The sequence below is a fragment of the Salvia splendens genome, chromosome 12 (genome assembly GCF_004379255.2).
Source record: "Salvia splendens isolate huo1 chromosome 12, SspV2, whole genome shotgun sequence".
NCBI classification, from domain to species: Eukaryota; Viridiplantae; Streptophyta; class Magnoliopsida; order Lamiales; family Lamiaceae; genus Salvia; species Salvia splendens.
In genome coordinates this window covers 20,052,773-20,064,705 of record NC_056043.1, presented here as the reverse complement: position 1 = coordinate 20,064,705, position 11,933 = coordinate 20,052,773, and the positions used below count along the sequence as shown (strand labels likewise).

General features: G+C 46.7%; 1 protein-coding gene and 2 pseudogenes across 1 annotated transcript; all 3 read right to left on the bottom strand.

Annotated features, from left to right (window-relative positions):
- Positions 1–621: 621 nt before the first annotated feature.
- LOC121758106 (zinc finger protein ZAT1-like) lies at positions 622–2,551 on the bottom strand. Its single transcript, XM_042153542.1, has 2 exons — positions 2,375–2,551; positions 622–2,184 (listed from the first exon to the last, which is right to left on the bottom strand). Exon 2 carries the CDS (start codon positions 2,101–2,103, stop codon positions 859–861), a length of 1,245 nt encoding a protein of 414 aa, XP_042009476.1. The 5' UTR covers positions 2,104–2,184; positions 2,375–2,551; the 3' UTR covers positions 622–858.
- Positions 2,552–4,177: 1,626 nt separating this feature from the next.
- Positions 4,178–5,144, bottom strand: LOC121757684 (annotated as a pseudogene).
- A 522-nt stretch (positions 5,145–5,666) lies between these two features.
- On the bottom strand, positions 5,667–6,935 carry LOC121758242 (annotated as a pseudogene).
- Between the last annotated feature and the right edge of the window lie 4,998 nt (positions 6,936–11,933).

Here is an 11,933-nt window from a genome sequence, read left to right as displayed (position 1 = left end):
TTTATCGACGTAATAAATTTTTTATTAGTAAAAAGTGGATCAAATCGTCTAGGGAAAAATAAACGAAAATCTAAAAGTTTATAATTTAATTAACTATTTTTAAATTTGGAGAAAAAATTACATAGTGGCCAAAGTTAATAGTTTCAGCTGCTATTAATTCTCTTTATAATATTGCAATAATTTATTCTTTCAACTGAAACATATTCTAAACTAACGCAAGCAGTAGTGGGTTAAACATCCTCAACTTTTTCCATTTACCAAAATATGTTGTGAACTTATTTATCATGCACTTTCACTAGTCAGGACACAGGTATGCACCCTTTACTTTCACTTAGTTATACACAATTTTTTCTATCACTATGAAATATTGAAAAAAAATAAAAACATTGATGAATGTATCCTAAATGAATATTTGAGGTGTCCACCAAAAATAAAGGTGATACATAGATCCCAGCACCTATGCCAGGTCTGTGACATATGCATTTTGTTCTTTTTGTTAGCCAACCAGGCATAATTTTACATGCTAAAAATGAACAATAGAATAAAACAAATCAAAATTAGGGGGTAAAAGAGCAAAAAGAAGAGAGCATGAACTGAACTACAAGGAAAGAGACATGGGTATCAAGAGTCATCTTCATGTATTCAAGATTCAAGAATGTTTCCTTCCAACTAAACAACTTCAAATTTTAAACATGGTTTAGAAAACCAACTCTACTTGAAAATGTGCATTGATAGAAACTGATCAAAAAACACTGTTTTATTGATGCTATTTGGTGAATATGTGCATTGATGCATAGAGCAATTCTGAAAAAGAATCAACAATCAAGAATTTACCAAATCACAGTCACTGCATCCACCTCAAGTAGTGATCAGCATAGCCTCGTGCCCACGGCTCCTTTCTGCGAACCATGAGCTGAGGCTGCCTGAATCAGCAGGAACCGGGAAGTTGAGGTCCAACATCTCGCGATTCTTGCTTTCAACGACTCCATTGTAGTGAGCCCTCTTGTGGCCTCCTAGAGCTTGACCCGAAGCAAAAACCTTGAAGCATATAGGGCACTCGCGCTCCTTCACTTTACTCGACTCCATCTCCCCACCACATCGATCATGCTTGGAATCAGCACATAACAACAATCTACCATCACTATGCTTCTTCTCCTCAAAACCCTCAATCAACTCAAGATTTTCATTCTCAAAACAAGATTCATCATCATCATCACTTCCATTGCTGCTGCCAATACCATGTTCCAAGAATTCATCATCACACACAAGATCAACCTTCATTCCCTTTTCATCCTCAAATTCAGATACATTTTTCCCAACATATGAGGCAACACCACCTCCAAAGTAGGCAGAATCATCTTCAGAATCCTCTGCATTCGAGTCGAACTTGAAGAAACTCCCCACACCCCTAGAGAGCATCACCAAGCACCTAGCAGCTTCCTCTGCCTCCTCAAGATCAGAGACTCCACAACAAGACACATCCACTCCCGAACACGACAAATGATTGACAGTGCCTTTGTACCTAATCCTGGATCTCTTCCTCCTAATCGAGCAGAAGTCACCAGATTCAACAACACTAGGCTTAGGTACCTTCATCATCACTCTCTTAGTAGAATGGCTCTTCATGTGACCAAACATTGCCCTCATTGAGTCGAACCCTCGACCGCATTCCTTGCACGAATGCACCTCCTTCTTGTTCTTAATCGAATGGCACCTCATGTGGCCCGAGAGAGCCCTCAACGACGCGAATTCCTTGCCGCATTCTCTGCATGAATTCGCAGTCTTTGCGTGTTTGGGATCCGAAATCCTCCAAGATTTCTTCGGATTTTCCCTCAGTTCGTAGCTGGAGTTGCTCTGATCACCACCATCTCCCAATTCTTCCACTTCTTCACTGATGGATTGGTTGAGCTGATGATGATCATCATCATTTTTATCATCGCACTCCATCTTGATCCCAATTAATTTTTCTTGAGCAGCTGCTTTTTTGGAAGATGCAATTTGGGATAAATGAACCCTCACGTGGTCTCCCAATGACTTCCCACTAACGCAGCTTTTGCTGCAGATTCTGCACACATATCTATGCTCTTCTTCAATTTGTCCCATTTTCCCCCCTTTTGATCCAAGAAATGAAGAAATTTTATCAAGCTGAGTCGATTATCGAAAGAAGATTTGAAATAATTCGATCTGAAAGAGAGTGATTAGTTGAGAATCGGATCAGCAAAAAGCCAAAAACTGAACTTTTTGGAGAAGAAATACAAGATCTGGTGAGAGAGAAAAAGATTTAATCTGATTTTGAGAAAAAGAAGAGAAACGAGGCAATCGTTATATAAATCTGATTCTGCCTTCAAAAAATTAAGAGAGAGTGGTTACTTACTTAAGGGCTGTTTGGCGGTGAAACATGCGTATATATACGCTCGAGAAAATTGAGAAAAAGAAGAAAAAAAAAACTGTTATTCCCCTCTCTCTCGTGAGGAAGAAGAAGCATTGCATGGAAGCAAAGACAGGGCACGATATACTTGCTGCAAAGGCGACTACGCACTACTTCTTCAATATTTTTATTTAGACCATGTTTATCGGGATGGGTGGGTTGGTTGCCATGTAGATAATGCAATTAAAAAAAAAAATTAATTCACCCAAAAGTCTCCCTCTCTCCTCAACCCAAGTCTCCTTCTCTCCTCAAACACACCTTCGGTCTCTCTTCTCATTTAATCACTCAGCCAATGAGATTATGCCAAATGGCACAATTTCATTGGCTGATATTATTATTTTTAATAATTAATATATCTTTAATATATTATATTAAAAAATTATAAAATTTATATCAAAATTCATAATTTTTCTTCCTCTGTAAATAGAGACCACATTTGCTATAGTTTTGCACACAAAAAAATATCATCTTTTCTTCTCCTATAATCCTTATTGTTTAGTAGAATTTCATATTTTTTAGTTTCCCTTGTTACTAGCTATGGAGGATGATGAGAATAATATATTCTCCGATTCCCAAAACTTCAACCCTTCCCAAGACTTCAACCCTTCTCAAGATTATTTCCATAGCTTTTATGATTTTCCGAATTCTGAGCAATTTCAAAGTTAATTTCAAAATCAACATTCAAGCCAAGTCATATCACAAACCAAGAGTGCTGTAAACACCCCACATGGTCGTATTTGAATGAATGTAATTTATGTTTTTTATTTATTTATTTTTATAATTTTTAGTTTGTCATTTATTACGTTTTTCGATAAATTTATAATAATAAGTATTTCATGTAATAATAAAAGTATTAAAAAATAATGTAAAAATAAATATATAATAGTGTGGTTGGGTGGTCATTGATAAACCATGAAAATATGTGTGGTTGGGTTGGATGAATATTAATGATGTGGAAGATGATGTGGAGGAGATAGAAATAAATTAAATATTGAAAAAGTGGATGATTGGGTTGGGTTGGAGGTTGCTGATAAACATGGTCTTACTTTAATCTTGAATAAATGCAAAAAAAAGGGTGTTTGATAATTGTTTTGATCAGGAGTATTGTACACGCCAGTTTTGGTTGGGTTTGGTTTACTTTAATACTACTCCCTCCGTCCCAAGCTACTTGCACTTATTTCCTTTCTGAGCGTCCCAAGTTACTTGCACTCTTTCCATTTTTAGTAAAAATTATCACCTACAGCCGTAATATTTGACTTTGTCTATCACTCATTCCTTAATCCCCGTGCCGAACAGGAAACGTGCGAGTAGCTTGGGACGGAGGGAGTATAACTCACTTAGTTAATCACCAACATTCTCTCATCATAACAAACAACATATTTTAGGGCGAGAGGGAGTGATAACACAAATATTATCCTATTTGAGGGGGAAAAAGAAATTCAAACAAGCGTTCAGATTACAAAAACATCTTTTAATATTCACATATATTTGAAAAATATACTCACATAGAGAAATAAGGGATAACTGCCTTAAAAGTCACCAACTTTGCCCAATTTCTGATTTTTCCCACGACGTATAAAATAGGCGTATAAAATCACCAACTTTGTTGGGTTGCTGGTATCTTCCAAATTGACCCGACCCTGTGTTTTCCGGTAAGTAAGTGGCCTATGTGGCAGACCTGAAAGTTGACATGGATTCATCGGAAAAATTTCATTTTGTACTTGCTCCAAAACTCGAGCTTCGAACACTTCATCCTATTTGGGAGATACCAGCTAATTTCCGTCCGATTTCCTTCAATTGATCGGTGTTATCAATTGACGGCGGCCCCACCGCCGTCAACCGGAATCTTGGAGGTCCCCCCAGCCTGAGCGTCAATGCTTGGAGCAGCGGCGGCCACTGCATCCCCTGCTCCATACTGAAATCAACAACGTGGACTAAATCTCTACCGGCGAAGGATTCCAGTGAAATGCGTGAATTTCAGATAGGGGCATGTCTCGTAGAAATGAATATGGAGCAGATCGGTGAAGGCAGAGTCCGGAATCGCCGGATACAATCTGTAAATTCGCCTCGCCAAAGCTTCAGCGAAATAGGTCGCGACCTTCCGCATCACATCGACTTGCGACACCGCTAGAAAACCGATGTTCTTCACCAGCGCTTCCGCCAATTTGAAATCCTCCTTCTGCACAACCTCCGCGCACGCCATCAGCGAGTGAACAAGCCTGATTCCGTTCTCCTCCGAGTCAACCATCACAATCGACTCACTCGACTCAGTCTCCTGCGGCGAAAGCTTCAATTTCTTGGCCGGAGATGGGGGCTTCGCCCTAGGGTTAGGGTAGATCGCTTTTCCCGGTATGGCAGTGAGATCCGACCCGAAATCAGAGTCCATAACCATTCTATTAACGGCGAAATCGAAATCCGGAGTAGGATTGAGGCCGGAAATCATGGATTCGAGCCAGGAGGAGAGATCGGAGGGGTTGTAGTGAGTGGTGTCGGAGGCGAGCTGAGAGACGCCATCGTTTTCAACGCTGCACATGACCTGCTCCAGGTGCTCGATCTTTTGCGCGATGTCGGCCATGTCGGAGGGCTTGACGCTGTAGCCGAGGACACTAAATTTTTTTTATTGCACAGTCAATAATTGTTGACCATGTCAGCCGCCACGAGACGCCACGTCAATTAAAAAGGACACGTCAACTCGCTCTTTCGCCGGAAAAACCATCATGGGAAATCGGCGACTAAATGCAAAGTTGGTGACTTTATACGCCAATTTTATAAGTCATGGGAAAAATCGGAATTTAGGCAAAGTTGGTGACTTTTAAGGCAGTTATCCCTAGAAATAACTTATATTTTATTAAATTTTTCCATTCATTTTTTATGCAATTTTAAAAATTCTTAACGAGACCAAATGGAGCATTTATTCACGGACGAATGAAATTTTGTTATCATTGTCTGTCAAACTTATACTTATAAATTTGGAATAAAACTAGGAAATATAACATCTTTTTCGAATAATTTTTTAAAAAAAAGTGTGACTGACATGAATTATAGAACAGAGGGAGGAGTATTGAGATTATCCAAAATCTCAAATACTCAGTCACCGACTTCAAAATTAGGCCAAATGTGGAGATCCTCCAAAAACCAGAGAATGTTTAAATGAAGCAAAACAAAGCTCCTCCAAAAAGGAAGCAAAAGAATGATTATATAGTGAAAAAAATAGAAGCCTAAAGTCGGCCTCAGCCATTTATACAACAGCGGGCATGTCCTTGAGCCACGCATCCAGAGGGTTCCCGATCGAGTAAACAATGAAACCGATTTCCCTCATCTTATTCACATCCACCACATTCCTTCCATCAAACACAAACGCTGGCTTCTGCATGTTGGTCGTATACCCTTTGGAAATCGAGCTTCTTGAACTCGTCCCACTCTGTCAGGATGCAGAGGGCATGCGCGTCCCTGGTAGCCTCATACGCATCCCACAGGCAGTGCACCTTCTTCTTCGTGGTGGGACTCATCGGCTGTAGGTGGAGGGGGTGATCCCAGTCAAACTTGTTCATCGAGAGGTCCCGCTGGATCTGGTCCTCCGTCACCTGAGGGTCGTAGATGCTCAGCTGGGCCTTGTCACCAAGAAGGCCCTGGCAAATGGCTGGAGTTTCTCTTGTGTCACCGGTGTCTTTCTTGAAGGCGAAGCCCAAGATGGCAACTTTCTTGTTGGCCACCGTGTTGAACATGGACGAGACAAAGCGGTTCTTCTTATAGTCGTTGATCTTGATAACTTGCTTCCAGTACTCCGCAACCTCAGGAAGGCCATTGCATTCGCAAATGTAGACCAAGTTGAGGATATCCTTCTGGAAGCAGGATCCACCAAAGCCCACCAACAGCATATGCCACTTGGGTAACATCTGCCAAGAATAGCAGCCAGCTTCGACAGCTCCGCAGACCACAAATTGGTGGTGAGAATGCGATCTTCAGGAACCCAATGGGCGTAAACATCCTTCAATGCTTTAACAGCCTTGAATCCTTCTGGGGTTTCCCGGCCTCCAATGAGAACCCTAAAAAGATCTTGAATTGCAGTCTGGTAGTTTATTCCCTTGCTGTTGTGAGTCAATATTTTTTCAATGGCCTCAGCAGTTTTGACAGGAACTGTGGACTTCTCAACCACGATCTTCTCTGACTTAGACACATCAGCGATCATGCGGGCTGCATTCTCCCAGTAAGTCAAGTCTGCAGCTTTGCCAACTCCAAGACCACTAGTCTTGGTAGGAGTATTAACCGAGACAAAGACTATGTCGGCCTCAACATCTATGCTGAAGAACAAATTCTTGCCACGGCAGTGCTTCACCACATCATCAAGCCCTGGCTCGTAGATGGGAAGCTGATCACTATTCCATGCGCTGATACGAGGAACTGAAATGTCAACTACGGCCACTTGAATATTAGGACATTTGTAAGCAATCACGGCCATGGTAGGGCCTCCCACATATCCTGCCCCAATACAGCATATCTTCACCATATTTCTTTGTTTTAGGGCCCTTCAAAACAAAATTCCTCATCCCATTACACTCTTGAAAAAAATGACATTAAAGAATTCTACTTATACTGATACGGTCAATGGCTGGAAGGTGTACAGCTGCCGAAACAGAGGGAAGTCGGTTGAAGGTAGCGAGAGAAAGGAGGAAGCAGGCACGAGGAAAGAGTAAGCCGAGAGACTGAGCGGCAAGGCAGTTCCTATTCTTATGCAATTCCTATTTTTATGCATTTTAGTTATTTACCTTAGAGTATAAATAAAGGTAAGCTAGGGAGTTCAATTCATCTTGGATAGATCATTTTGTATTGGACGACTTGGTCGTAGGCCTCTGCGGAGGAGTGTTACTCTTTTATTATTCCATCAATTCAAAGTGATCGTTCCTCTCATATTCACATTTACAAATATTGTTCAAAGTAAGGAAGCACAACTCGTGCTCTATTCCTCTCGCTCGCCTTTCACTCCTAACAATTGGTGCGGTGAACGATGGTGAATTCTCGGGCGGACACGCGACTAGACGAATTGGAGAAGGCGACGGGAGATTTGCAGCGGAGTAGCCTCTCGTTGGACGCGGCTGTAAAAGAACTAAATACTCAGTTCCGCCACACTGAGGAACAAGTCGCAGCCATGCTTCAGGAGATGCGCGAGGGCTTCGCATCGCTGAAACTCAGAGACACTCCCAACCCCGATGATGGATCCACTTCAGCGAACCACGGTTCAAAATCAACGACCGCCGGAGGTACGTTGGCGTCGCCCATGCCCACGTTCGATGGCTCGGAGGCCCTCGCTTGGCTGGCGCGGGCTGAACAATACTTCTTGATCACGGGGACTGCTCCCGAGGATCGGGTGGCCTTGGCGATGGTGGTGCTAGCAGGCGCGGCCCTCCCTTGGTACCAGTTGCTGCGGCATCGGGTCCCGGATCTGACATGGGCTCGGTTCGCAAGAGAGTTGATGAAACGCTTCGGAGGCACTGGAGCATTGAACGAGTATGAAGCTTTCGCGGCAGTCTGCCACATGGGCTCGCTAACTGAATTCGTGGCAGCTTTTGAGGCGCGCCTCGCGCAAGTTCCGGACATCTCTTGTCAACAATATCTGGGATTCTTTATGGCGGCACTCCGTCCGGAGGTCCGACTACAGATGAAGGCCTCCAAAATCACCACCTACGAGGATGCAGTCGAATTGGCTCTTGATATCGACATGATGGCGTCGGCCCAGCCTCAGCACCCTGCCCCGTCTCTGCCTCCCGCCCAAACATACCCCTACACAGCTCAATCGAGCCGATCGAGTTCCAAGGGGTATTCCCCAAACCCCACGTACTCAACGGCCTCGTCAAAGCCGGTGTCTAAACGTTTCCGTAACGTGTCCCCGGAGGAGTATAGGAGACACATAGCAGCAGCAGGGACTTACATCAAATGCGGGCTTAAGTTCGGACCGACCCATAGATGTCCCCCCAGGACCCTCAACGTTATGATCTGCGAAGAGGCCGAAGTTGCGGCCACTGATTCCGACCCCGAGGACGCGGACAATTTGGAGACCGGGGCAGAACCACAACTGTCCGTGTTGTCTCGGAACGACCTGGACACAGCAAATACAATGAAACTCTTCGGCAAAATCGCCTCACACCCGGTTAAGGTAATGATCGATAGCAGCGCCAATTACTGTTTCATATCCGAGGAATGCGCCCAGCGACTCGAGCTGCCAGTTACACCTACCTCGCCTTACTCGGTGGTACTAGGGGACGGCTCCACCCGTCGCGCAGCGGGGATGTGTAAGCTCGTGCCTCTGCTATTGGAGAAGGAGGAGTTTGTAGTATCGTGCTACGTTTTTCCCCTCCGGAACATTGACGTCATTATAGGTGTCGCATGGCTCGCTTCCCTCGGCTATGTCATGGCAAATTGACAGCGTTCATCCATGGACTTCGGAGTACACAGCCGCCCGGTCTCACTCAAGGGCGACCCGTCCCTCATGCGCCGAGCGTGTTCTACTCACGACCTCCGCGGCCTCGAGGAGGGAGATTGTTGCTGGGTCCTCCGGGCAATGGAGAAAGCAGCTGCAGCAGAGTCTTTCAGCCTCGCTTCGTCCCTATCCTCTGCGGCCAGATCGCAAGTACTTGGATTGATTGGGGAATTTCCAGCGACCACCCGGGAAACCGCCGGGTTACCTCCCCACCGCCGCACCGATCACAGAATCCGGCTCGTCCCAGGCACCAACCCCGTTTCCGTTCGGCCCTATCGCTATAACCACCTACAGAAAGATGAAATGGAGAAGCTCGTGGCCGAGATGTTGAGCTCCGGAGTGATCCAACCCAGCACCAGCCCCTTCTCGAGCCCGGTTCTCCTCGTTCGCAAAAAAGATGGTTCGTGGCGCCTTTGCGTGGATTACAGAGAACTCAATAAACGGACGGTTCCGGATAAGTACCCTATCCCGGTGATACAAGAACTACTTGACGAATTACATGGATCCAGGTGGTTTAGCAAAATCGATCTGAAGGCGGGATATCACCAAATTCGGGTAGCATCAGCCGACGTCCCGAAAACAACCTTTCGAACCCACTCCGGCCATTACGAGTTCCTAGTTATGCCATTCGGCCTCACCAACGCTCCGACCACTTTCCAAAGCCTAATGAACGACATCTTCCGACCGGCCCTTCGGAAATTCGTCTTAGTGTTTTTTGACGACATTCTCGTCTACAGCACCACATGGGCGGAGCATATGTGCCACCTCCGCCAGGTCTTCGAGGTTTTAAACATACATACACTTGTCGTCAACGCAAAGAAGTGACTTCTAGGTCGGACTAGCGTCGAGTATCTTGGTCACATCGTGTCCTTTGAAGGAGTTAAAATGGACGGCCAAGATCTCGGCGGTCCTCCGCTGGCCGACGCCGAAATCCCTGAAGTGTGTTCGCGGCTTCCTTGGACTAACGGGGTACTACCGCCGGTTTATTAGAGACTACGGCAAGATCGCAGCCCCGTTAACGGGGCTCCTAAAGAAGCCGCTGGCACCGCATTCCAAGGCGACCTGGACTTGGCCGAAGGCAGCGGCGTCCGCATTCGAAGCCCTCAAATCAGCATTGACGTCTGCCCCACTGCTCAAGATGCCGAATTTCATGAAGGAGTTCGTGATCGAATGCGACGCTTCAGGGAGGGGCCTCGGGGCCGTGCTAATGCAGGACGGCCAGCTGGTGGCATACTTCAGCAAGACACTATCCTCTCGTTGGTTAGCCAAGTCGGCATACGAGAAGGAACTCATGGCCCTCGTCCTCGCAATCCAACATTGGCACCCCTACTTACTAGGTCGTCGATTCGTCGTCTACACGGATCAGCGTAGTCTGCGCCAACTCCTAGCCCACCCTCTAGCTACCCCGGCACAACAAACTGGGCAGCCAAGCAGTTGGGCTACGACTTCGCCATCATTTACAAAGAGGGAAAGTTGAATTGGGCAGCAGACGCCCTATCCCGCCGCGACGAGGACACGTTGGAACTTTCGGTGATTTCAGTTCCATCATGGCCTGAGTGGTCCTCGGTTCAGGCGACTCTTCCCTCTGACCCAGCCCTCGCGAAGATCAAGGCCACCCTGGAGGCAGGACAGCCGAGTTCCCCGCATTACGAGCTGATTCATGGAACCTTGTTCTACAAGGGGAGAATAGTCGTTCCACCCCGCTCTCCGTGGATTCCAAAATTACTTGCCGAATTCCATGTCACGCCCACAGGGGGCCACTCAGGAGCCTACCGCACATATTGCCGAATTGCCTCAAATGTTTACTGGCCCGGGATGATGAAGCAAATCACCAATTTCGTCGCGGCATGCGCGACGTGTCAGCGGCATAAAACTGAAACCAAGTCCCCAGCTGGTCTCCTACAGCCCTTGCCGATTCCGGATCAAATTTGGGAAGACATCAGTATGGACTTCGTTTTAGGGCTGCCTAGAGCGGGGGGTCTGGACTGCATTTTTGTCGTCGTCGACCGCTTTTCCAAATACGCTCACTTCATCGGCATGCGGCATCCTATCACGGCCCGCCAAGTCGCGGAATTATTCACACGTGAGGTGGTTCGCCTCCATGGTATCCCTCGGTCGATCATCTCAGATCGCGACCCTATCTTCCTCGGCTCCTTTTGGAAGGAGCTGTTTCGTGCCACGGGTACCACACTTAAGATGAGCTCCACCTACCACCCCGAGACCGATGGCCAAACGGAGGTGCTCAACCGATGTTTGCAGACATACTTGCGCTGTTTTTCTTCGGATCGCCCCAAGCAATGGAAGAAATGGCTGGCTTGGGCAGAATACTGCTACAACACGAACACTCACTCGGCTTCGGGCATGACCCCATTCGAGGCAATATACGGTCGGCCCCCGCCCACGCTGCACTCCTTTCTTCCCGGGGAGATTCGGGCACAATCCGTGCTAGATACTCTTTGCTCTCGCGACGAGATGCTGAAGCTGCTGCGCCAGCACTTAGGGCGAGCCCAGGAGCGCATGGCTACTTTCACGAACAAACGGCGCCGGGACATCGAATTCAACGTGGGAGATTTGGTCTACTTAAGGTTCCGCCCCCACCGGCAGTCCTCACTTTTCACTAGCCGCAATAGGAAGTTGGCCCCTCGATTCTTTGGCCCTTTTAGAGTCGAGGCACGCATTGGGGCAACAGCCTATCGATTGAAGCTCCCCGACTCGGCCAGCATCCACCCGGTGTTCCACGTCTCACTCCTCAAACGAGCCATTGGGGACGCCCCGGTGGAGGCCACTCTTCCGGACGGCCTAGTCGACGCCGACCCTCCCTTCCTTCTGGAGAAGATACTGGCACGGCGATCCGAGCAACGGAGGACGAGACCGTCGCACAGATCCTCATCAGTTGGGTCAGACTGGGGGAAGATGAGGCAACTTGGATGGACGAGGCGGGTGTGAGAGGACAGTTTCCTTTCTTCAGCCTTGCGGACAAGGCTGTTTCGACGGCCGGGGCAGTTGATACGGTCAATGGCTGGAAGGTGT

Coding starts and splice junctions, on each gene's coding strand:
- LOC121758106 (XM_042153542.1), bottom strand. CDS start 2,103: ATGGGACAAATTGAAGAAGAGCATAGATATGTGTGCAGAATCTGCAGC.